The sequence below is a fragment of the Vulpes lagopus genome, chromosome 10, assembly GCF_018345385.1.
Source record: "Vulpes lagopus strain Blue_001 chromosome 10, ASM1834538v1, whole genome shotgun sequence".
Classification (NCBI taxonomy): domain Eukaryota; kingdom Metazoa; phylum Chordata; class Mammalia; order Carnivora; family Canidae; genus Vulpes; species Vulpes lagopus.
This window is the reverse complement of record NC_054833.1, coordinates 31,910,548-31,936,963: the sequence shown is the minus strand read 5'-3', so window position 1 is coordinate 31,936,963 and position 26,416 is coordinate 31,910,548. Positions and strand designations below refer to the sequence as shown.

At 54.5% G+C, this 26,416-nt stretch overlaps 1 protein-coding gene across 1 annotated transcript; it reads left to right on the top strand.

The window, feature by feature from the left end:
* The first annotated feature begins 412 nt into the window (after positions 1 to 412).
* Positions 413 to 26,416, top strand: KCNJ5 (potassium inwardly rectifying channel subfamily J member 5). The gene is made up of 4 exons (XM_041772791.1): positions 413 to 589; positions 17,497 to 17,590; positions 18,291 to 19,229; positions 22,463 to 26,416. Exons 3-4 carry the CDS (start codon positions 18,293 to 18,295, stop codon positions 22,783 to 22,785), a joined length of 1,260 nt encoding a protein of 419 aa, XP_041628725.1. The 5' UTR covers positions 413 to 589; positions 17,497 to 17,590; positions 18,291 to 18,292; the 3' UTR covers positions 22,786 to 26,416.

Sequence of the window (26,416 nt, the reverse complement as noted above, 5' to 3'; positions counted from 1 at the left end):
GTGCGCCCCCAGCACCAGCAGCCCGGTTGTCGCAAGGAGGAGGCTCGAGGGAGGGGAGAGGCGCCGCGCCTCCCTCGGGTCCCCTCTCCCCCTCCCCCAGGGGACCCCATTCGTTCGGGACGCCCTGGGAGCCCGCCCCCGGGTCCCCTCAGGTCCCTCTGCCCCGCCCCCCTCCCGGCCCCCGGGGACCCCGTTCATTCCGAGCCCGCGCATCCCGGGCGCCCGGGCAGCCCGCCCCGCCCCTCCCGCCTGCGCCCGGCCCTTTAAGTGGGTTCTTACACGTTATTACACAGACTCGCTTGTACTGGGGCCGACGGGGAGGGGGACGGGGAGAGAGGAGAGGGCGGAGGGGAGGAGGCGGGAGGAGGCGGGAGGAGGCGGGAGGGAGAGGGAGAGCGGGCGAGCCTGGCGCTCGGGAGGGAGGGGGCAGGATGGCTCAGAAGCCTCTGGCCGGCGCGCCGGGAGGAGCTCCGGGCAGAGTCGGGGGCTGCGGTCATGGCCGGGGCCGCAGAGTCCCCTCGAGGGCGTCGCCTCTGAGGGAGGCCCCGAAGTTAGCGTCAGGGGGACTTGGAGGCTCCCATCTCAGCAAGTAAGTTGCCTTCTTCTCCTTCTTCTCCTTCTTCTCCTTCTTCCCTTTCTCCCCAGCTCCCCGGCCTGCAGGGCAGCACGTGCCCTCTCCAGGTGCCCAGGATCCCGGGCAGCTCCCTCTGGCCAGGCACCTGCCACTTTGGGAGCCGCGGGGACAGCGGAGGGCTCGGTGCGGGTTTAAAGTTCAGCCAGGAAATGTGAGCTCCCCAGAGCCCGCAGGTGTCCTGGGCGCTGGAGTCCAGCCTTCTCTGGGCTGTAAACAGCGCTGGGTGGTGCTGGAGCAGGGCCCGGGGGACCCAGGCCACCCCACCTGGCACGTGGGAGGCCCAGGCGGTGGGGGACCGGGCATCACCCCCCTGGGGTGGCAGCTCCGCCTACAAATGGGGGTGTAGTTGGCTGGGCTGGGGTGCCAGCTCCCTCAGAGCCTCTGACCCTCGGCTTAACTCTTGCTTTTCTTTTAAGTCCGGCCAAATTGGAACGGCGGCCTTGCTATTTCTGCCCTCCTTGCCCCCGGTCACTTCCTGCACGCCTCCCTCCGTCTCTTTAAACATCTTTCCAACTGCTCAGAAAGGCCAGGAGTGCTGGCCGCAAGGGCAGGGACAGAGAAGAGGCAAGGCCATCATCACTCCCTTCTCCCTGAATCCGAATCCAAATCCGTGTGTCTCCCTGGGGAAGCCTCTGTGCTTCCCGTCAAACGGGGTAGCCCCTCCCAGGACTGTGGAGCGGCCCCAGGTCAGCACCGGCTCGTCGGGCCAGGTGTGGCCCCCAAAGTCCCAGGGCTAGCCTGAGCACGGGCCAGTAAGGCTGGCCCAGGCCCCGTCCTGAGAGCCCCTTCAACCACCAGGAGATCAACAGGCGCCTGGATGTTTGCTCTGGGTCAGAGTGTCCAAGTGCTTTGCTCTCTTTTTGGTCCTTTTAACGGAACAGATGTTTGCATCTTCGTCCTACAGCTGAGCAGCAACAGCTCGGTGAGGCTGTGGAACTTCCAGGCTGTACACAGCTTACGAGCGAGATTCTCACCTGGGTCTGATTCCTAGATGTACCTTTTTTTCACCACTCAGCCGCGCATCCTGGCATCCTCGGGCTCTCGGGTCCACAGAGCACCTTTCCCTGTGGGAGGGAGGCAGTGAGAAACAGCTCGTATTTATGGAACCAAGGACTGAGCCAGACGCACTCATAGGAGTTCACCTGGACGCCAGTCCTGCGGGGTGGAGGTCATCCACCCGCTTTTCCAGGAGACCACAGCTTTAGAGCTCGGAGCAGGACTAAGGGCAGAGCTGTTACCCTCCAAATCCTTGACCTCTGACTTCAAAGCCAGACTCTCCCCGCCGTTAAACACCAACCCTGAAATGGGTGCCGACCTTCCCCAGACCTTCCCCAAATCTGTGCCTTTTCCTCAAAGCCGGGTGGAAATCCCATCAGCTGGCTGAATGAGCCCCCAGGGCGCCCTAGAATCTGATGGAAGCACCAAGCAGGGTGGACGACGGCATGGGAGTCAGAGGGAGGAGGCCCTCGGGTTCGGCTCTGACACCATAGCTTTGTCAGGTGGCCTGGGATTTTACACTATTGATCTGCCCCGAGATGGCCTCGCTCTGCTTAGTGGGGGTGGCAGGGTGCGTGCCTCTTGGCAATAATATTAAGGACCTGTCATTCAGTGGGGGCCGACTGTGATGTCGGGCATGTTGTGTATGTGGCCGGATTGCTTCTTCTTCTTCCATCCACTGCTTTTCCCACTCTTCCTCCCGCCCCTCCACCAACCTCACCTCATCACGCCCCCCTATCCCATCCGTGGACCCAAAACAATCTGAAATTAAGTTCACTGAGCAGAGATTTTAGCCTAAGGCTAGAAGAAGACAACATTCTTTTACCTTGGAAGGAATATGTTGGGGGCATTTATGGAGTGTTCATGACTTTGCCCAGCTCCGTTTATTAATTATGAGGTTGCTAATAAATTATGACAACAGCCTAGATGATCAGAACAGCACCAGGGCCCCCACCAAAAGGGAGAAACATCTCGTAGGGCGCTTGTCTGCACGTTATGGGGAAGTACGTGCCCCCTACGTTCCCTTGGCATGTTCTAGATACCCTATCTAGCTCTCCGGCAGAGAGGGGACCACTCGGACTGCCTTCTCCAGGCCTCTCCAAAAGCTATGATCACCTCTGGTAGGCCTGGAAGGCCGTGTCTCTTCTGGAAGTAGCTCACCTGCATGAAACAGAGAATGAATGAGCTGCACCCAGCCAAGCAGGGGACAGGCCAACCTGGGAGCAAAGAGTAGGTCTGGAAGCTGGCCTTCTTCTGAGGATGAGGTCAAATGTCCCTGGGCTTCCTCTGGGAGAAGTCTCTCGTGGGTACCCCCACCCCACCCCAAGTCCACATACATCCTCGACAGAGCCAAGCTCTTCCCCAGTGGGCCCAGCAGAAACCTGAGTGTGGCCCAGTCACAGATGCTCTCTCTGCCCCTCGGTCCCCGGCGGGCTGTGTGGCCCGATCCCCTTGGCAGGCTTTCTGCAAGTGCCTGCCTGGGTGTCTCAGCCGGGGGTTCGGGACCCCCGGTCTCTAGCACCGCTCTCATCACCCGTGATGGAGTTAACCCCCCAGCGGAGACGGCACAACTAGAGCGCCCCTTCGCCGCTTCCCATCTGCTCTGAGAATGACCTAGTTCTCATGCCTTCTGTGGTCAAAGCCACAAATGGGTGGAGTGAGCCCTCCCGTACTTGTAAATGGCATCGACCTCTTTTTCTTTTTCTTTTTCTTTTCCTTTTTTTTTTTTTTAAGATTTTATTTATTTATCCATGAGAGACACACAGAGAGAGGCAGAGACACAGGCAGAGGGAGATGCAGGCTCCCTGCGGGGAGCCCGATGCGGGACTCAATCCCAGACCATGAAGGCAGAGGCTCAACCACTGAGCCACCCAGGCGTCCCTCGACCTCTGTTTCTTGTTTTCAAATCTGTGCAACAGCCATTTCTTTGATCACATAGCGTGTGCCAGGAATGATTAATTTTTGAACCCCCCCCCCCAAAAAAATTTTGAAAACCCTGAAACGTGGTCATTCAGGCAAGGTTATGCTTTCCACCTCGGAGCCTGAGTGCCAAAGCTAACATTTTCTGGGCAAAACTGATTGAACATTTCAGCTGGGGGTGGGAGTACCAGGGAGAGAACGGAGGAATCCATTAAGTGGTTGGAAGGAGCCATTTTTAGATTCAAATTTTCACCGTGTCTGAGCTACAGACAGGCCACTGAGAGCTGCCAGCGTGTCTAGGCGAGGGTCCATCGTCACATGTCTATCGAGACAGTTGTCAGCCATGGAGGAATTTTTCTGTTTCTCTTCAAGACAAGATGAGCAGCACAGGAGTTCAAACACAAAGGATTGCAGTGAGGCATTTGGAAAAAAAAAAATACCTGAATGTATTTGTCTAAGAGCCTTGTGGGTGGCTTCCTCTGGGATTATTTTAAAACAGATGGGACGCCGGCCCTTCCGAGACCCCGGCTGCTGAGAGATGCACATGGCCCCTGCCAGTGCCCCAAGCTTATCTAGTTCCTCCTACCTTGACATTCTGATAAGTGAGCTATTCTAGGCCACAGAGCCCCGGATGGCAGCAACCCTTGCCAACGACCGTGTTAAGTTAAATGTCAGAGCCAAACCTTTAACACATGACCCTGGAGATCCTGGCTGGTGCGTCAATGCTAAGTTCCATCCATTATCATTCCAGACCGGAGCAGGCTGAGGGGCAAAGGTCGGGGATCATCTCACCAGTGTGTCAGGTGGCAACAGCACTTCGTGGTCACTAGGGGTCAACCCATATGGTGGCTGGGGAGGCTGGAGGCCTCGGGTTGGGGAGTCAAAGGGAAATAAATAGAGAGGGAGGGAAGGAGAGATGATGGCAAGCTTTCAGACTCTCCTTATCATCCCCTGTGACTTGGTGCTTTGAGGCTGGGGGTGCTGCTCATCCCCACCTCCTCTTCCACATGGTGGGCTCCTTACCTTAATACCAGGTGGGCGCTGATGCCATTGTCCTGCATTATTTCTTTCTGCTCATAAAGGAAGAGGAGGGTGAGGAAAATACAGCAGGGACATGCCATCGGGGGCATGTGTTCTGTGCATTTTGTCCTCAGAGTCTGTCCCTCCCAAGACGGTGCTTTTGAGCGCTCGATGCTCAGTCGGGCCAGGAAGAGAGTCCTAAGGGCAACAGGGATGAGGTATTGCCCCTGTGCTCCAAGAAGTTGGTCATCTAGCAGGGATAACAGATCCCACAGGTGCCCAGGTCCCTGACAAAGGTTATGCCAACCAGCTAACCTGGGCTATCCCAGAGCACACCCCTGTCTCAAGTCTCCCTCACACCTGGGCAGCCATGAATCCGCTCTCATCTCTATAGTGTTTGTCAGCTCAAGAGTGTTATATAAATAGCATCACATGGTATATAACCTTTTAGTTTTTCAATCAGTATGATTCCCTGGAGATCCATCCAAGGGCGTGCATGCCCCTCTGCATCTGTGTGTGTGTGTGTGTGTGTGTGTGTGTGTGTGTGATATTTCAGTGTGGCTGCTGAATTTGTTTGACCATTTACCCCTTAAAGGATGTCTGGGTGGTTTCCAGGTTGAGGCTCTTATGATTAAAGCTACTCTAAAGACGTGTATACAGGTTTTTGCATGAACATAAGTTTCCATTTCTTTGGGACAAGTGCCCAGAAGTGCAATTGATGGTTCACATGGTAATTAAATGTTTAGTTCTTTAAGAAGCTGACGCATTGTCTTAAATTCCCATCAACAATGCAGGAGGGATCCTTTTCCTGTACAGCCTTGCCAATGTGTGGCATTGCCCCTGTTTTTTATGGTAGCCGTTCTGGTAGGTGTACAGGGTATCTGGTCGTGGTTTTGCATTAGGGAAAATGCTGTTGGTATTGACCATCTCTCCATGAGCGCCTTTGCTCTCCCTATATTTTATTCAGCTAAATGTCTTTTCACGTCAGACACCCATTTTCTAGTTGGGTTGTTGTACTGTTGCATCTCGAGAGTTCCATATGGATGCGAGGTACGAAGCCTTGTCCTATACGTGGTTTGCTTTTCCTGTAACAGGGTCTGTTTTTCAGCAAACGCTTTTAATTTCGATGAGGTCCAATTTATAAGTGTTTCCTCTTATACGTGACGTTTTTGGTGTCAAGTCTAAGAATTCTCTGCCTGCCATAGATCTTGAAGTTTCCACCAGGCTTTTTTTCCCCCTAAAAGTTGTATAGATGTATCATGTACATTTAAGTGCATGATTCATTTTGAGTTAATTTTTGTATAAGGTTTAAGACTTAGTCAAGTGCATTTTTTTTTTTTTGTCTTTGGATAGCACATTGTTCTGGTGTCATTTGTTGTAAAGAGGGTCCTTTCCTTCATTGAATCCCTTTTGAACTTTCGTCAGAGACTTTTTCTGAAATGACCAAAAATGAGCTAATACGTGTGGAGCATTAGGAACGCAACCTGGTGTACAGGGAGCCCCCTATAGGTTTCAACACTAATTATGGGGATTTTACCTGCCGTGGCCTGTTTCTCTGGTCTTTGCTCACCATTCACTCACTTCCTATCACCATCCCATCTTCTTCACTTGTACATAAGTACATTCGTATTCCCACGGCCCTGCTTTCTCGTTGCTGTCTTCTCTGTACCTCTCCTACCTCCTATTCTCTAATCATCATTGATAGATTGGCACCAGCCCAGGAAATCTGTCCCCTGGGCTGTGGACAGGAAACAAGTGGTTTTTCATTTTGATTTAATTATTAATCTCCTTTATTATTTAATGCAGAATACATACTCACGGTGCAGGGTTACAATGAAGAGAATGTATTATAACTGTGCTGCTCACTTTCAAAGAGATAGCGGGCTTCAGAAGGAAAAGTACTGGCTGGACAGATACAAATGTGGGGAAAATGGAAAGTGGACTAATTTGATTTTCGTGCCCTTTTATTCATGATTTTTCATACATCATCTGCAGCGGGGTGGCGGGGGGGTGGGTGCTGGGTGGGGGAATTGGGACTGTGGCCGGTAAGCCACGGCCAAGTATTAGGAAGAACAGATGTCAGGACCCCTTGAGAGGCCCACAGCAGCCTGCCCGGGAAGACCATGAAATATTCCGTCTTAAGCAAATGAGAGCCGCTCAAGTTGGGAACCTCAGTCACAGGCTCCCAGGCTTGCTCCATAGAGGCACTGCTCAATAATTAGGTACCTGTGAAATGTTAAATTGCTGGAAAGGTACTCATGGCACGATTAAGACTTTCAAATCTATATTCCATACTCTGAATTAGGCCTAATTTCGCCCTTTTAAAAATTGCTGGATATATTTGGGCTCACTTAAGCATATTCAAATAGACCTTTTAAATACCATCAAAATGATCTTTTTTGTCTCTGTATTTTCTCCAAAGAACTGAACTCCACCAGCAAATGGCAGATCTCTTGGCTCCCATTTCAGATGAGAACCCTGTCTTCCTAAAAAAAAAGAAAGAAAAAAAAAAAACCCTTGAGTGAAACACCATTTAATCCTTCTCTCTTTGCTTTTTATCCCTATTGTGAAGTGTCAGTATTTTTGTTTCTTTAATGACAAAGTGAGCATGGGATTAGTCTGCAGCCTTCTAATAGAGTACATGTTTCTCTGCAGATACCAAAGAATAATGCATGAGGTTTTATTACATCCTTAGAATTATGGTGCCAAAGCCTCCAAGGATGCAATTTGAATGAGCAGCTAATTATCTTCTCGTGTCTGGGCTGCCCAAGGCTCTGAAGGCCCCAGGCTCACCTCTGGTGCCCCTGGTGGCAATGACTGGCCCCTTTCATGGCATACCCAGAAAAGTCAAGGCCACCTGTTAGACCTATTGTTACATTTTTCAGTGTTTATATTATAAAACTTCACATTCGTTGTTGCTATGTCTACGGTGTCATCATCTTAGGAGTGAGCTAACCAGCATTTCTGTGCTCTGGGTCAGCCACAATTCTCCAGCTAGAAGGGGGATTAGTATTATAGGGTCCTCATGAGCCAACCCAAGAGTTCTGAAAGAGCCTCGACAGAGACACCAATTACTATTATCATTCCATCACAGTTCCATATAATAATAATAATACTGGTTTATTTCATGCATCATAGCTGGTCTTAGCCTGGAACAATTCAGGCTAGAGAACCAAATGCATCATACTACTGCTCTTCGGGAGGATAGAATTTTCCGGAAACTATGGGAGCTATTGCATTAACATTACGATTCCCTTGGATATGTCCATTTCTGACGTAGGAAAGAGACCCAGGGTAGGGACCTACACGGTAATGTGTAACTCAGGGCAAGATATGAGGCCAGGAAAAGTCAGGATTACAATTCAGAACCAAGATCACAGTCTGTTTCATGCTCTGGACTTGGATGGACTTGGAGAAAGGAGAAGAGCATGAGCTCTGCAGGTTGGCCACCGTCGGTCTAAAGCCAGGCTCTGCTGTTTAGGAGCTACATGATCTTTGGCAACCTCTCTGCTTCTTTGCCTCTCAGTCTCCTTACCTGTGTAAGAGACACATCGTACTGACTCTCCAACATTGTTGAGATGATTGAGTCAACATACCTGGGGCACCTGTTTGGGGTAGCCTACGCACACACATTTCACCTGCAAAGAAAACCAAGAAGTCAGCATAACCAGCTACAGGACGCAAATAGAACCCATGTTTAGAACACTAGCAGAACGAGTATAAAGAGCATAGGGAAGGTGGCACAGATGGGCTGGGTGCTCCCGAGAGGGCCGCCTCGTGTCAGGGTGTCTCTGAGTCAAAAGCAGGCACAGCTGAGTTACCCTGGGAGCAGCCTCAGCTCTCCATCCACATCCCCACCTTGACTTTGCTCTAAATCCAAATCCCACTGGTGCTGCGGGGCTGGATCCAAGGGCTCCCCTTGGAGAGACAGAGCCTCCTCCCCCCAGGCTGGAGGCCCAGGTGCCAGGGCTGGGGAGCTGTGTGAGTCTGCGGGCGCCCCCCAGGCAGGAGCAGTCTGAGCCGGGGCTGGGGCCCCTGAGCACCTGAAGTGTCCTCACCCACCTTCCACAAGCGGCCCTCTTGCAGAGGCCTGAGCAGCTAGGCCTCCAGGAGCAGGGTGTGCGGGGACATCCACAGTGATGAAGTGTCCTATCTGACACAGCCCGCTCCTCCAACCACTCTGTCCCTGGCTTCACCTTCACACAGCCACGGGGGACCTGCGTTCCCAAGAGGGGCCCGCCAGCACCCACTGGGCTACAGCAGATCCCTGCAGGGTCCCCTTCACTGGGCATCCGGCTGGGAGCAGAGCAGAGAGTACCCATCCCCCGAGCCTTGTGGGCTCATGAGAGTGAGGAGCACCCTGAGCATAAATCCAGCTCACGAGGTCTATCCCTCCTCGGGGCACAGCCTCGTAGCCCTGCCACTCCGGGACTCCCCAGTCGCTGGTGATTGGCATCCTTCCCATCGGAGCCAGAAATGAGCTGGGGCTTCTCCTGTCCTGACAGCCCTCCTCTGGAGAGGCGGCTCCTTCCACCTGCTTTGAGGCATTTATAGTCAGAAATCTCTCCCCACTGAGAACCAGGGGCTGCAGAGGGCTGTGACGCTCGTCCAGGCTTCCACCCGCGACAGCCTGTCTGCCGAGGCTGCAGCTGGAGAGGGAATGGCAGCTAGGCCAAGATGCAGGCACGCAGAGGGGTCGTGACAGCCACCTGCACAGCGGAGGGGCCTGGGGAGAAGAAGCTGAGGGCCACGAGACAGGGCTCCTTGGGACCAGGGGAACCAGCCCACTTACCCCTCTCCTTGCTGTGCTGTGAGCCCCAGATTGGGACCTCTCGCCTCCTTAGTGTTGAGGGTTGACAGGCTGTGTTCAGGGAAGACCTGTTAGGGAGACTTTTTGGCGCTACCGCAGCTCTTAGCACCGTGCTCAGCATAACTCAAAGGACACCCCAACGCGTCCCGGGTAGGGAAGAGCCTCTCTCCGCCCCAGCGGCCCAGGGGTATAAATTGGCAGCTGATAGACTCACAGATATATTTTCTTTGATTAACTCACTGTTTCAAAAACTGTCCAATTTGTTGTCAATATTGGAAAAAAAAAGAATTTCGGGTTGAAAAGTCTTCACTTCTGGCTTTTCTGGGAAAAGAAGGAGGGAGGTCTTACAGCAGCAGCTCCACATTCTTGGGTGGCGGCAACTAGCTGCTGCTCATCAGTAGGGGCCTGCGGCCAGGAGCACACAGGGCTCGGCTCACCCCACCTCTGTCCCCATCACTCCCTGTGGTGCCCCCAAAACCCAGAGCAAACTTTTGATTATACTTCCGTGCTCAACAATTGCTTTACCCTGAATAAGGAGGATGATATCTTTTAAAATCTTTTCCTCTATTGAAAATCTGGAAATGAAGGTCTAAGAAGAGCTTATGTGTCAAACAAACAAACAAAAAAACAAAAAGGAGAAAGTATATTATCTGTACACGACCAACATAAGGAGCATGTCACAGAGTGTCTGGGTTGGGAGAAGCCAGTCCATTGTCTCTGCTCACTGAGCTTGGTAGGCAGCACAGGTTGGTCCCAGCCTCCTGGGGTCCAGGTTCTGGTTACCACGGCACGCCCGCCCCACTCAGCCACACCGTTCAGGTGCTGTCCCCCCTCCTGGCAGAGGCAGACACACTTTAGATGAAGGAGAATCCCGCTCACTGGAATCCCTGACTGCTGGCTCATGGTCTCTTCCTTGCAAGGGGCCGTGTGGTCCAAACACAGACATCTCTGGGAGTAGAGGAGGCACTTGGGGACTACACCTGAACATGTCAACTGGGACAAGTGGACATCCTGCCTCCTGGGGACAATTTAGGGACCCGTGGGGGGCAGATGTTGCCGTTGTCAGGAGAAGTCAAGGGGCAGATGGAAGCCAGAGCAGGAGGTGCTCTGAAGGCAAGCAGGAGGGAGGATGGAAGCCTCAGCCCCCAAGAGGAGAAGGGAAGGGGCTCCGGGCAGCCTGGGCACATCGGGCAGGATGGCAGCAAATCATGAACTGGTTTCATGGCACAGACCAGGCGTGCGTCCTTCTGGCGGTCTCCTGGGCCGGGTATTTCAGGGCCTGATCCCCACTGAGGCTCAGAACCACTGATGGTCTCTGGGGGCTGAGGATGAATCACCTCAGAGGCAGGCCTATTTGAGTACTAAATGCAACTGCATTAAAGTCACCTGGCACAGAGGTGGCACCTAACGGGTGCTCAGTACTTGAGCATCCCATGGCAAGCGGGCTCACCCACCATGGACCTTTCCTACCCAGTCTTTCCTGACCCTTCCTCACTCACACTGGCAAAGCCAAATTAAGAACTCTGTCTTGGTCTCTCTGCACGGCATTCATTGTTTGCCGGTGTTGCCCACCAGACAGTGACTCCTCGAGGGCAGAAAATACAGCAGCGTCCCCTATAGCAGGTGCTGTTAGAACCCCCTGGGGTCAGGTTCTCTGGGCGTGGAACCCATAGGCATCAGCATGGAGTCCAGCTCCTGGCTGATTACAATGTACACCCAGGGTGGAGAAACCTAGAGACCCCAAGAGGGCAGTGGCATTAACATGGCTGGGAGCTCCTGGGAGGCTCCAGACCAGCTGAATCAGAATCTGCATTTTAACAAGTTCTCTGTGATTGGAAAGCACAAGAGAGCTGGTGAAGTGCTGATTTAGGTCCTTCTGCCCCCAGGGCCCAGCGGAGCGCAAACTTGCAGTGACTATTCAGGGAGGGTTTAACCAATTGGAGGAAGGGAGGAAGGAAGGAAGGAAGAAAGGAAGGAAGGAAGGAAGGAAGGAAGGAAGGAAGGAAGGAAGGAAGGAAGGAAGGAAGGAAGGAAGGAAGGAAGGAAGGAAGGAAGGGATAGAATCTGCGTGTTTCAGTTTTCAACGGGCTTTCACACCTAATATCGCACATGCTATCACCCAGATAGTTTTTGAACTTGGGTTCAAAAAATAAAACCACAAAACATCCAGGAATTAAGGACTAGGTTCCCAGCTAAGTTGATAGGAACAAATACCTGCAAAATGATTGGGCTTTAAAATAAAATTCCTAATGGGTTCTTAAAGATTTCTTACTCCTGAGCTCCTCTGCCATTAGACCTCAGAATGCACTATAAGGTGTGTTGTTTTCTAAAGGATGGTAATTTTGAAAGCGAGGAAACCAGGACTCACCCCCTAGCAGGAGCCAGCCCATCAGCATGGTTTGGGCACAGGTTCCGGGGGGCTGGGGCCAGCAGCCCACCCCTCCTGGGTGAAGTGGGGCTCAGACAGGTGCTTCTGGGCTGGGAGCCGGGCCTGTGTCAGCAGCTAGGTCTGCGGTCGGGAAGGGCAGCTGCGGTGGCCGCAGGAAACTATAAGGCAGAGGCCAGAACTGCAGCTTCCAACCTTTTGTCCTCAGAGGCTGCTGAGTAAAAGGGGTCATGGAAAGCCCCCCTGTGTCTCATTCTGAGATCGGCAATGGGAGGGTGGCTGGGTTGGTGCCGGACACCATGGAGGGACCCTGACCCCACACTCCAGGCACATGCACCCCCACCCACAGACTCACAGATCCCCTCTGCACCTGGCTCCCCAGTCTGGGTCACCTCCCCTCCTCTTCTTCGTCCTTCTCCCACCAGGGGTCCAGGGAGATGGCTCCTCGGGACCCAGGAGGAGAGAGCAGAGGACCTAGGCCCTGCAGGTCACCCTGCAGGAGAACCGCCAGCCTTTGCCCCCGTGAAGGGCTACAGGAAAGAGTTCTTAGAAAGTTCTCCAGGCACAGCCTCTTGGGGATCCCTCAGAGGCTGGAGCCAGCGGGGTACATCTCTCCAAACAGCGCTTCTCGGCCCTTGCAACCACTGTAGGTTCTAGAAAGTGTGCCTGTAGCAGCGCTGAGACTGTGGGCAACTTATTTAAGCTCTCCCCCAGCTTCCATCTTCGTAAAATAAGGCAGCTCCCCCCCACCAGGGGGGTCACTGCAGCCCTGGAAGCAGGATGCTGAGCCGCCGTGACTCCTGAATTGGGGAGCCTCTCCTGCTGCCGAGCAGCAACTGAGTCGGGGGAGAATAGCACGTGCGCCCTCGTCATTCAGCCTTCCAGGCTGCCCTCCTTGGCGGCCACGGTCATCATCCCCATTTTGCAGAAAATGTGACTGAGGCTGAGAGCAGTGGCTTCCCCCAAAGTCCCTCAGCGCCAGGTGCGATGGGAGGCTGGCGCCCGAGCCCAGAGTCGGCTCTCCAACTGTCGATTACCCGGTCCCCTTCTATTCTGACTTTGCTTCTGCCAAGGCAAATGACCCCAAACTAACAGCTTAAAACCTCACCCAGCTTTGGGCTCAGGGTTCTCAAGTTAGCAGCCCAGGCATGACATGACTGTGCCCTTTGCTCCGGGTCCGACAAGGTTAAAATCCAGGAACCGGATCTGCGGCAGAACTTAGTTCTCAGTGATTATAGGACTAAGGTCCCTGTGTCCTTGCTGGCAGTCACGAGGGGCTGCTGTCAGCACCCAGGGTCACCACATTCTGGGCCACGCGGTCCCCTCCATGTCCGCAGCTAGCAAAGAGCCTCTCCCCCGCATCTCACTTCTCTGGTGCACCCCACCTCCTGCTCCAGGGAAAGCCCAGTCCCCCCTGGGGCTGATCTGAGTAGGTCTGGCTCGCCCCCCCACCCCTGCCCCGATAGGCTCCCTTTCCAGGCCAGCTGTGCCGTGACACAGCCTCATCTTGGGAGTGAGCATCCCACTCCCAAGTCCAAGGGGGATATACTGGGAATTTATATGGGGGGTGCCTTTCTGCTCGTGCCTTCCCTCTACTCGGCACATCCTCCGTTGATAACACCTTTACTACTTCCTGCTACTTTGAAGGTCCTTGAGGGCACTGGGGCAACCACCAGGGAGTGTTTTCATATTCCAACAATACGGCCATATAGATTCATTTAGAACAGTCCAGAAAGAGCTAGTCTGAGATAGGAGTATAGCTTCCTCCATGGCACTTCCTCCCACCTCATCCCATATCCCAAATCTCCTGACCCAGCATAAGAAAGAAAGGAAGACATCATTAAGGATGTCTGCTATCCTCGTTTCCACAGTAGGGAAATTGAGTCCGAAACAAGACTCCCAGGGGTGCTGGGGTGGCTCAGTCAGTTGAGCATCAGACTCTTTGATTTCGGCTCAGGTCATGATCTCAGGGTTGTGAGATCGAGCCCCACATCCAGCTCTGTGCTGGGCATGGAGTGTGGAACCTGCTTAAGATCCTCTCTTTCCCTCTCCTTCCGCGCCACCTCCCCCACTCCCTCGCAAGATCTCTCTCTCTCTCAAAAAAAAAAAAAAAAAAACAAGACTCCCAGCCCAGTGCTCCCTTTGGGAAACCCCGCTGACTTCCAAATGCAGTTTCTATCAAGATGCTGCATCCGCAGCTCCCGACTTCCTACAAAAGCATCCCCATGACAGAGCTTTCCTTACTGTGTGTAGGTGGCCGGGGGCTGGGGGGAAGGTTGGGAGTTCTTAACACAGAGGTCCACTAAAACGATGTCAGAGCCACTCAGGCATCACCTGAAATACAACTTCCTTGGGTTTTGCCTCTTTTGATTCTTTCTCCATTTGTGTTTTTATATCAGAGTTCAAACCACTTTGCTGGACTTCAGGCTCTGTCTTCCCAAGAGTTTTAATCATGTCCGGGCACAGCTTCCTATTCACAGACACAGGAGAAGGTTCCCGATGAGTGGCAGCACCAGGCTGGATGAGCTTTAATGGGCTTTGTTCAAGTCAGTGCCTTTCCCGAGTCCTGCAGAGAGCAGCTCTCGTACCTGCTTGCCTCCTCCAGCCCAAAGCTTTCCCTGAGCCTCTCTCTCCACAGGCAGTTCTTTTTCTTTTTTTTAATTAATATATTTTTTTGACATTTTTAAAATTTAAATTCAATTGGCCAACGTATAGTTCCACAGGCGGTTCCGCTTAGACCCTGGGGTTCAAGGGGACGGTGCTAGACTGTAAACTACAGGGAGGCTGGGTCTGCATCCAGCTCATTCTCTGCTTAATCTCCAGCTCTGGGCAATAGCACTTCCTAAACTAATGCTTACCAAATGGGTGCGTAAATGGACAGAAGAGATCTGAAAATCTGATTCAAAAAAGCTCATCTCCATTGTCCCTGAAAATTCTTTTGATTTTATGGGGTCACTGCATTGGAGGCCAGGATTTCTAGAGTGGGCATTTCACCCACTCTCGGGAAGAATGTGGGTAGGAGATGGCCCATACCCATCAGCTTGATGCTTGCCCTACAAGCGGCCCCCTGGGGCCTCAGATACTTGACTTAATGCTCTATGTTTCTTTCTTCATCCTTAAAATGGGGGCTTAATGGGGTATTACATTAAATTTCACTTCAAGGAGAGTTTATGAATATACCTTTACATTTATGCTTTAAAAAAAAAGATTTTATTTATTCATTCATTCATTCATTCATGAGAGACACACAGAGAGAGAGGAAGAGACACAGGCAGAGGGAGAAGCAGACTCCATGCTGGGAGCCCAATGCGGGACTCATCCCAGGACCCGGGGATCACGTCCTGAGCCGAAGCAGATGCTCCACCACTGAGCCCCCTGGGCACCCCTCTGCTTATACTTCTGTTTGTGTTTGTATCCATATAGTCGTTCTCTAGCTCCTCATAATGGGCCCCAGAGCTGGACTGGTGGAAAGTATTATCTGAGGTTTAGAGCAGAGTAAATTGAGGGAAAGAAAGGTAAGACTGTTTTCCCTTGGGTCACAGAACAAGTTTCTTGGAGGCTGAGCTAGGACCTAGATCTCACCCCGGGCTGAGCAAGGGATAACATCTGCCGATGATTCTAGCACATTTGCAGGACGGTGCCAGTACCAAATCAGAAGCGCACCCTTTCCTTTCCCTGTCTGCTGGACGCAGAAGGTCCTCAGATGCTGACTGAGGTGTCCTGGAAAACCTTTCTCTGTTTCTAGTACAATGCGAGGCTTTCTCCTACAAGAACTTATGAAAGTACATTTAAAAATAAAGAAGGAAACAGTGCGGAAAAGCAGCAGAAAAGCTATTTCTCTGGAAGAGCTGAGGGCAGGAGAGCGTGTCTTCCCGGGCGCCCCAGCCAGTGACTTGCCCTCGCCAGCGCTGTGCCTGCCCCGTCCGACGTCAGTGGTGGGACCAGACCCCTACCTGGGTCTCCCCAGTGGGAGTCCCCAGAGGCTCCCAGGGCACTGGGACTACAGCATCCCCCAACCTTTATGGGCATCTCTGAGTGGGTTCTCAGTAAACAGTCTCCAGTCGTCCCTCGTTCCATTTATCTTTGTAACTGCCAAGTGAGGGCGCAGGGCACAGGGGGCAGGTGCACAGGGGGAAAGGGCCAACGGACGGCTAAGACAAACAGCCCTTCTCATGACCCTTCAGTATGATATTTTAAAGATCACCTTGAAACTGCCACAACCACCGAGGCAGCAAAGAAAAAGGTCTTCCAGGATCATCCGACTGTCCACGGTGGGTGAAATCGTCCCCCGTGGTTTATAGAACGTTCGCCTGGGAGGCGCTGTCAGGGGCACTGTTCCTGGGAACCGGAGTGGTTGTAAAACCAAGACCAGCTTGCTTGTCAAGACGAAGGGCTGAGTGATAGCGTCCCCTGAGATGAAGTCTCCCAGGATCAGAAGCTCAGAGAACTTTTCGGAGCGAGCAGCTCATCAGTCTAAGCAGGAACCACAGAGCAGTCTGCAAGCCATTGTACGGTGGGCACTGTGACACCTCAGCCTGGAGCCAGATAAACCTCAACCCACACCCCAGCACAGCCACTTAACTGCTTCAGCTTCATTGTCTTTGCCTGAAAATTGGAGGAATAATAGCGGCTCTTATCTAATAGCTCTGTTGTGAGGATTATAAGTGAGCTAATGGGTATAAATTTCTTCGCACAGCGCCGGGCCCGTGAATGCTCAGAAATGTAAGCTGTAATTATCAGCTGTGGAGATTCTCATGGTCTTTCCCGGCTTCACCACAGTCTTAAAGTATTTGAAATGAGAGTGAGTAGAATGTCAGAAAAACAGCAGACTATTATTACCGGTATCTGGGTGTTTCTTTAAAGTGTGACATATGCTCCAAAACGTTGGGGGCAGCCCGGGTGGCTCAGCAGTTTGGCGCCCACCTTCAGCCCAGGGCATGATTCTGGAGACCCAGGATCGAGTCCCACATCGGGCTCCCTGCATGGAGCCTGCTTCTCCCTCTGCCTGTGTCTCTGCCTCTCTCTCTCTGTGTCTCTCATGAATAAATAAATAAAATCTTAAAAAAAAAAAAAAAAAAGTTGGGCAGCCTTTTTTTAAAAATTTTTTTTTTTTTACCGAGATACTTGATTGGGATAACTGACGTATAACGTATTAGTTTAAGGTGTATGATGATTCGATATATGTATATGTTGTGAAATGATCACCACGATTAGTTTAGTTCACACCCGTCACCAGATATAATTACAATTTCTTATGATGAAGACGTTGAGGACCTACTCTCCTGGCAGCCTTCAGACATAAAACACGGTAGTGTTAACCATACCCACCGCGCTGCGCATGTCATCCCCAGGACTTACTTTACTCCCAGAAGTTTGTACCTTTTTTGGCCCCCCCCCCCGACCCATTTCGCTAGCCCCGTGCACCCTCTCTCCCTGGCAACCCCTGATCTGTTCTCTGCATCTGTGAGGTTGGCTTTCCGTTCGTTTGTTTTTGATTCCACATCTACGTTTACAGCCCTTCGAAAACCTTAGGGGCGTTAGTATCTTGCCCACCTCAGGGCTTCAGAGGGCAGGGAATTACCGCATCAAGATTTTTCATGGTGGGTCCACACAGCGATCTGTCATATGAGTAAGCACTCAGGCAGCCGCAGACTCCCCCCCTCGGACGGTCGGAGTGACCACATGGTGAATCAGACACTCACTGCCTTTTCCTTTCTGTCTGCTGCTAAGATCTGAGACATAAAGGAAGGAGACAGGGAGATCAAAAGAAAAAAGCACAGACTCTGCTTCCCGTGAGCAAGAATCCAGACAGCAGCTCTTCCAGGTAAGTCTTTGGTGGCCCAGGTATCACTTAACCATTTACCTCTTTGGGACTCTTACCTTTTCTCTTATTTGTTCATTCATTAGTTCAACAAGTATTTTCTGAGTACACAGTATGTTCCGGGCCCCCCTCTGGGTATTTGGAATGTGGAAGGGAACAAAACAGACACAACCGTGCCCTTGTGGTGCTTATAGTCTGATGGAGGGGGAGAGTCTACTAGAAATAAATGTGATGCATAAGCAAACAATGTTAACTTATTGGAGACTACAAGCTCCACCTCCGACTGGTAGCTGTGATCACAAGGGACCGTCTGTATAATGCAGGTACTTCATAAATGGTTGTGATTATTATCCTTTAAATAGCTCGCAGATTTCTTAAATCCTTAAAAACCCAATGTGTATTTTGAGCCTATGTATTTATTCATTCAACAAACAACTATTCATTCATTCATTCATTCATTCATTCAACAAGCAACTAATGAGCTGCTTTTATGTGCTAGAACCTATAGTAGGTGCCCGGGACATAAGCAAATAATATAAGAAAACATGGTCCCTGCCCTTGAGAACTCTGCATTTGGGTCCACTGTGCACCAGAGGAGGGACCTTTGGAAGTAGAGGCAGGTATGACCCGGAAGTCTTGTGCTTCTATGAATCAGCACAGTCTCCTTCACTGATGGTGTCTTTCTTACCTCAATGCATCCCAGCTATGGCTGGCGATTCTAGGAATGCTATGAACCAGGATATGGAGATTGGAGTCACTCCCAGGGACCCAAAGAAGATTCCCAAACAGGCCCGCGATTACATCCCCATTGCCACAGACCGCACTCGCCTGCTGGCTGAAGGCAAGAAGCCCCGCCAGCGCTACATGGAAAAGAGTGGCAAGTGCAACGTCCACCATGGCAACGTGCAAGAGACCTACCGGTACCTGAGCGACCTCTTCACCACCCTGGTGGACCTCAAATGGCGCTTCAACCTGCTTGTCTTCACTATGGTCTATACCATCACATGGCTGTTCTTTGGTTTCATCTGGTGGCTGATTGCTTACATCCGGGGTGATCTGGACCATGTTGGCGACCAAGAGTGGATTCCTTGTGTTGAAAACCTCAGTGGCTTTGTGTCTGCCTTCCTGTTCTCCATTGAGACTGAAACCACCATCGGGTATGGCTTTCGGGTGATCACAGAGAAGTGTCCAGAGGGCATCATACTCCTGTTGGTCCAGGCCATCCTCGGCTCCATCGTCAATGCCTTCATGGTGGGGTGCATGTTTGTCAAGATCAGTCAGCCAAAGAAGAGAGCAGAAACCCTCATGTTTTCCAACAACGCGGTCATCTCCATGCGGGACGAGAAGCTCTGCCTCATGTTCCGGGTGGGCGACCTCCGCAACTCCCACATCGTGGAGGCCTCCATCCGCGCCAAGCTCATCAAGTCCCGGCAGACCAAAGAAGGGGAGTTCATCCCCCTGAACCAGACGGACATTAACGTGGGCTTCGACACTGGGGATGACCGTCTCTTCCTGGTGTCTCCACTCATCATCTCCCATGAGATCAACGAGAAGAGCCCTTTCTGGGAGATGTCTCGGGCCCAGCTGGATCAAGAGGAGTTCGAAGTCGTGGTCATTCTAGAAGGGATGGTGGAGGCAACAGGTAAGACATTTTATCCTCCTTGGGCCACAGAACCCTCCGATATGCCTGGGAGGCTTAGGCCACCAGGACTAACAGGTGGAAGTTGGTGCCTGAGCGTCCTGGGATTCTCAGTCAGCCCAACCCCTAACTGAGACCCAAGGGCTATTGTTCAAACAGGGTAGTACCAGCGGCTGATGTCTACTGAGCCCCCCCAGCTTCTGGGCATCGTTCTAAACTTCAAACATATCAGATCTCATTTAATGCCTTCCTACCCCCCGTGAGATGATGTTCCTTACGTTACAGATAAAGAGACAGAGACCCATGCAGGCAATTGTTCGTCCACTTTTGTCCAAGAGCCCGTCATGGGGCTAGGATGCCTGTGAAAGTGGGGGGACCCCAAAGCTGGCCCTTGCTTTCAACAGGCTACACTGCTCCCACCCCATCCTGGAGCATGTGTCTACCCAAAAAGAGCTCTGTGATCAGCTAACTCTGAGAAATGTGGTTGAACAGGGGGCTCGGGCTTCTTTACAGTAGGGCCTGGTGATGTCTTTATGGGCCGGGAATGGCTCAGTGAGAAGAGGCCAGGGTGAGGTAATCCCCAAATGCGAAGATTCCCAAAGTCCCAGAATCCTCTTTTGGGAGAGATGTCTATGCCCCGGGCCTGGGGGAGCAGCTGACTCCAGGCTGCCTCCCCCCTGGAGGAGTCTGTCCCTAGGCTTCCCTGTGGAAGGCTGGCTGAGTGAACATGGGGCGGGCCAACAGCACAGCCGTATCCACATGTGCCCGCCCGGCACCTCCCTGCTCAGCTCCCAGCTCCCAGCTCCCACAGGCAGCTGGCAGCCCTCAGAGGCCAAGGCTTTGGTGCGGGGCCCCAGGGAGCCCACAGCCGCGGGAGCCCGAGGCCCCATTCCTAGCACCCCTGCCAGACACCCTGGGCCGAGGAGCCCTCCAGCAGAACCCCGCACCTGCTTCTTATTCCTTTTTCTCCCCTCGCCCTCTTTTCTTTTCACCCAGCAGACTGAGCACTTGTAGAAAACTCACTCGGAAAATAAATAAATAAATAAAACTCACTCGGGCTCAGAACAATATATATTTTTCTTTTTTAAGAAAAGATTTTTTTTTTAATTTATTCATAAGAAACACACAGAGAGACGCAGAGACACAGGCAGAGGGAGAAGCAGGCTCCATGCGGGGAGCCCGACATGGGACTCGATCCCGGGACCCCAGAATCATGACCTGAGCCAGAGGCAGGCGCTCAACCGCTGCGCCACCCGGGCGCCCCACGATAAATCTTTTTCTATTCTTTGGACCACAGCGTAGGAGCCTCCAATCCCATTTAGCAGTGGCTGCTGCCTCACGCAGCTTCGCGCCAGCAGAAAGCGTTTCTGTTCTGGTCTTGCCCTTCCAAGCCCAGAGTTCCATGTAGCACATCGCTTTGCCCCCCGAGAGTCCGGGGCCTGGCACAGGGATGGCCAAACAAGCCTTCCCTCGCCTTTCGGGAAGCTGGTTCCCGAGTGGGAACCTCCGACGGGGCGTCACAAGCTTTCTCATTCAAAAGGAGCCTGTGGAAGCCGGCTGGGGGTGAAACAGGCCCTGAGGGGGGAACTGGCACGGAGGGGGCTGCTCTGCCATCTGCCGGGAGCTGGAGCCTGGCCAGCAGCATATGGTGACGGCCCATGGAGCCCCGGGGACCGAGCCCGGCCAGCAGGCAGGAAGCCTGTGGCGGGCGCTCGCTGCCCGTGGTGTGGGGCAAGAGCATCACTCTGAGGCCACGGAGGAGGGGTCGCAGCAGATGTGTGGGGACAGGCAGGCGAGTTGTGCCTCCCAGTGCGGGATCAGGTGCTGACCCAGCAGAGCTGGTCCCTCCCCTAAGTGGCCTGCAGTTGACCTGCCTGTCTGGGTGACCTCCTTGGCGCCCCCACGACCGCGGGGATCCCCTGGGAGGCGAGGGAAGGAAGGAGAGCACCCCCGACACGCGTCCGCTCTCCACGACTGTCAGGGCCTGGTGGCCACACTCACGGAGCAGAGACGTGCACGGCTCGGCCATAACCCGTGGGGCGCCGGGCGCTGTACCTGCTGCCCGAGGGAGCCTGCATCACATGTCCCGCCGTGTCACGGGGGGGGATTAGACGATGCAGTGGGGCATCCCTCGTAAAGCACAGAGCCCGGCACCTCCCGGGGCTTCTTTCCTTTCCCAACCCACGGGAAGGGGAGTGCTGGGGACACAGGGGGCCCACTGCTACATCCCGAGGGGTGAATCAGATTGGGGGGCAGCCCCGGGGTTCCCATAAAGAACCTGTCCCACTGTCCTTCCTAAGCCCCCCGGGCCTCAGACATCTAGGTGGTCGGTGCCCTGCTCGGGCCTCTGCTGGCCGGCGACACATGCCGACCCAAGGGGCCTCACCCAGGAGCACAGAGGAGGCTGCAAGCCCCTGGGGAGGGGGCACTGGGATGCCCAGCCCTGGAGCACTGGGCGGAAAGCAGCCTTGCACCCGGGTCTGGTGTGCGTGAGGCCCCAGCCGGCGGAGCCCACAGAGGCCGCAGGCTTCTCCGCCATTCCAGGGGCACAAGGCAGGACCTTCCTTGGCCCGAAGATTAAATATCAGCGAGCTGCTCCCCTGTGACCCCAGGCGCAGAGGCTTCCTAGTCCAGAAACAAAGTGCTCTCCTCCCCGGAGAGGAAGCAACACCTAAAAATAACACAGGCGAGCAAGGGCTGAGCAGCCGGGGATGGAGGAACCGGAGCAAGCCGCAGCAGTCCTGGGGGGGGTGGGGGGTGGGTTGGAGAGAGACAGGGAGAGAGGGAAGGGAGGGTGAGGGACAGAGAGAGAGGACAGGACAGGGAGGGAGGGAGAGGGAGAGGCTTCTGCCCACGTGTCTACCCAAAACAATCCGCGTGTGGCCCACAAGACCGTCAGCGTCTCTACATTCACTCACCCTGAATTTATCTTTGTTCCAACCCCTTTCCCGCCTCTGTCGCCTTTCAGTCTCCCAGCCCTGAATGCCCTTCTCAGGTAGCAGGTCCCTGGCTCCAGCTCTTCCAGAATCATCCACCCCAGCCCCGAGGCACCTACCCTAGAGTCTTGCGCTGGCTCCCACTTTCCTGCCTGCACCACACCCGGGCTCCGAGGGGCCAGGCACCGCCCCCCTGGGGCCTCCACGACCGCGGAGCTCCAGGAAGCCCGCGGAGCCACGCGGGGCAGGTGCCGCTCAGCCGGCTGGGCCGCCCTAACGCCCGTGCCCTCTGTTCCCCAGGCATGACTTGCCAGGCGCGGAGCTCCTACATGGATACGGAGGTGCTCTGGGGCCACCGGTTCACGCCCGTCCTCACGCTGGAGAAGGGCTTCTACGAGGTGGACTACAACACCTTCCACGACACCTACGAGACCAACACGCCCAGCTGCTGCGCCAAGGAGCTGGCCCAGATGAGGCGCGAAGGCCGGCTCCTCCCAAGTCTCCCCAGCCCGCCCCTGCCGGGGGGCTGTGCAGGCGCAGAGCCGGCCCCGCAGGCCGAGCAGGGGGGCGAGGACGAGCCTGAGGGCCTGAGCGGCTCCCGGGGGAACAGGGACTCCGTGTGAGCACTGCGCCCCCCCCCCCCGCGGCCTCCCCGATGGCCTGTGTGGGCACAGGGCCTGCAGCAGAGCCGGAGCTGGGAGGGGGGTGCGGGACGAGCCGGGTGGGGGCGCAGGGGCAGCCAGGCTCTGCAGGGAGGAACAGTGCATCGGTCCTGCAGCCTCCCCGAGCGGGGGGCCTTTGCCTGGGTCCCCGTGGCCCTGCCGCCTCTCCCCCTCCCTGCTTGTGTCAGCGCCGGCCGAGGGCCCGGCCAGGATGGGTGTCCCCACAGGGGCGGTGACAGGACGGCCTCTGTCTTCACACAGCCTTCCCTCTGCCAGTGGCCAGGTCACCTCCAACAGCCAGCCGCCCCCCCCCGGGGGCTGACACGTCGAGGACCGTCCCCCCGCCCCTCATTCCCGCCACCCCGAGGCCCATGGCGGGCTGTGGTGCAGATTCTGCGGGCGGTTCCCCTCGGCTCGGGACGACAAGGCCCTTAGTCAATGGTCGGTTGTCATCTGCGGAGCATGTTGTCTCCTCTGCTGTGTCCTGCGTGTCACGGGCAGCCCACCAGGCCTCCCTGGGGTGCCCCGCAGAAGGCGGCTGGCTGCAGCGCGCCCAAGCACAGGGGCCCTCACCCACTCTCGGCCAAGGGGGGACCCAGCACCACTTCCCGTCCAGTCCTGGTGGCCCCAGACTCTGAAAAGACCAGTCTCCTTCCCCAGGGCTCTCTGGAGGCCTCGGCCTGGGGTGAGATCCAGGGAGAAAGCTGGGGTGGGGTGGGGTGGGGGAGCAGGATGAACTTGTCCCGGGGCAAACGGCTCAATTTTCAAAATAAGCATGAGCACGATCATTGCCGAGGGGATCTGAGGTCAGGCTCAGGGCCCCCGTCTGCAGGAGGTGCATGTGAGGCCCAGCAGGGGGGACCCCCTGGCCAGCCGAGCCCCCCAGCCTAGCGGCGAAGCCCCCGGGACTCCTCCCAGCAGGCTGGGCCCAAACAGCCCAGGTGAGGCCCCGGGGCGCAGGGTGAGGGTGATCAGTGCAAGACTCGGGGAGCCCGGGCGCCTTAAGACAAGAGCAGAGCAGAGCCGTGAAGAGGGTGCCTCCGGAGGGCTTTCCTGTTCCAGTCTAGACGCGCAGAAGAGGAGGGCAGGCGGTGTAGATGGCCCTGCAGCGAGGCGCGTGTGGCATGTGTTGACACAAACAGGCTCCTGATTAGCTGACCCGGGCCTGGAGAGAGACGCAGATGTTTCCACGGAATCGTGAGCCGCGGGATGGTGACTTCCACAGCTCTCGGCCGGCCCTGGGTAACGGGAGCATTTGCTCACTTGCCGAGCAGCGCCTTCCTGGAGGGAAGCCACAAGGTTGAGGCCGAGCCAAGGGGATGGCTCTGGGATCTCAGGCCCACGGCCCCTCAGGCCGGGTGGTCAGGGCCGGGGCTGGTGAGAAGGGACAGTGGCCCGAGGCGGGAACTGCCTCTCATAGGGCTGCCAGACTCAGGGGAAGGGGACCCCGGTGCTCGGACATGTGGCCTGGGCCTGGACCCGAGGCCGAGGGACATGGGGAGCAAGCAGGGCTCTACTGCTGGGGCCTGGTGAACCCCAACTCCAGGCATTTTTCTGAGGCGGAGCAGGTCCGCAGGGGATGGAGGACCTGCACTGGGATCCTGCGCCCATGGAAAGGGAAGCGGGCAGCCTTGAGCACCCAGGTGGGGAACCGCACGCTATGAGGCGTCCGAGGCGGGCAGTCAGGTACCAAGATGGGATGCCTCGGGGTGGGAGCAGCTACAGCCTTAGTCAAAACCCATCAGTGCCTGCGGGTTAGGGCCTCACTGAGGCAGCTCAGCGAGGACGGGGACACCACAGGTGAAGCTAGCCTGCAGCGGCCCTGGAGCCCAGGCCTGCTTCACACCTGCCTCTAAAACATCCAACCGGCCAAGCGAGCCACCTCCAGTCCTCTAGCTCCGCGGTGGCCTCCGTGAGCCGGGGCCCTATCGCATCTCCGCCAACTACAGAAGCCGCAGAGGCTAGAGAAGCCGAGATCAGCACATCCATAGCTCCCGGAGAGGCCAGAGCCCGAATTACTGGGATTAGTCGTATCAGCTGCTTTCTCTCATGAAAATTCAAACACAAGAAGACTGCCCTTCACACCCCAAGGAAATCCTTCTTTCTGTCCAGTTGATACAACTAAAGTTAGAAACCTCCTTCAAATAGTTTGCTGGAAGTTCTTGCAGATACGTGCACTTACCTAAATGCGAAGTCTGGTGAGGGCCAGAGCTTCGACGGAGCACGTGATGAGCATTGCACCTGCACAGCAGCCCCGTGCGGGTCGTAGCCCTGAGCTACATAGCTCTGTGCCCACTCGTCACTTCCGAGCTGAGCTAAGCCAGTCTGTAAGGTGAGCACACTGGTAACTCCCGTAGGCCTCCATATCTCCCAAATCCCAAGGCCGGATCTCACTTGGGTCAGACCCTGAAGGTGTTGGGAGCTAACTTCCTGTCTTAGTTTCCAAGCCTCCCTCCCTACCCTCCACCCCTGCCCCCGCTCTTGGAAATCATCCCCTGTAAGGGAAGAGCCCCTGAGAACTCGGAAGAAGATAAGTTTCCACTAATTCTCCTCTCCCCTTGAATCTGACACCTAATAGGTATTGACGGCAGGGTCCAGGACCCCGTTTCTAGACCAGATACAATGGGTGTTGGCCATGACTCTCCCCTTCAGATGCTGCCCACATCCTGTCATTGTCTTCTACTGCTTTAAGATCCCGGCCTGAGCAGTTGACCTTGCTGGAGGAGAAAAAGCCCGTGTCTGTGTGGGGGAGGAACCGCCTTGGCTCACCGTCTAGAACAACTGGACACCTACGTCCTCGTTAGTTATCGTGTGCCATGCTTTCCAGCCTGCCTCAACCGTGTGTCTCATGTGAGAGCTATAGAAACTTGAAATATTTGTGCTGGAATTGCCAAACACACACACACACACACACACACACACACACACAAGTTGCCTGTTGTCCTCTAAGATGCCCTGAACACACCTCTGCACAGTCGCCATTTCCTGAGCACCTACTATGTGCCCGGCGGTGGGTTAGGCACTTCACCTGGTCGATCGCTCTTGATTCTCAAACACTACAGAGAAGCTCTTGGTAACCCCTTGCTACCAATGAGATAAGCGAGGTGCAGAGAGGTTGATGAGTTTGCTCAAGGCCAAGGTAATAACAGGGAGGGCCTGTGAGTCAGGGGCCTCCAGAGCAAATACAGAGAGGCCGTCATCGTGCATAATAACCGACACCTGCCGGGCGTCTCCCGAGCTGGCAGCAGGAGGAGGAGAGCCCCACCTCTTCGGATCACCAGTTTCTGTGCCGTGCTGCAGAACGTGGGCTTCTCTCCACCAGCAATGGTCTCCTGTGGCAGGATAATTGGGAAACACCTTTCTCTCATGCCCGGAGAATTAATGAGCTGTGAAAAGAGATCAGATGGGGGAATCATTGCTTTCTGGAAGAAGCCACTTATTCTGCTCAGCTTGTGTTTTGCTAACGACATCTCCTTAAGCTGCTGTGTCAAATCTCTCTCTCCCTCTGTAAGATTTGTCAATCTCCTTATTAAAGAAAACACCACTGCACTGTTAAAAAAAAAAATCATCCAATAAAGCGCATTTGATCTTA

What these genes read in the sequence shown, in the direction of transcription:
- KCNJ5 (XM_041772791.1), top strand. Translation starts at nt 18,293, where the DNA reads ATGGCTGGCGATTCTAGGAATGCTATGAACCAGGATATGGAGATTGGA. An exon ending in AGGGATGGTGGAGGCAACAG is followed by an intron (nt 19,230 to 22,462) that starts GTAAGACATTTT and finishes TCTGTTCCCCAG; the next exon opens with GCATGACTTGCCAGGCGCGG.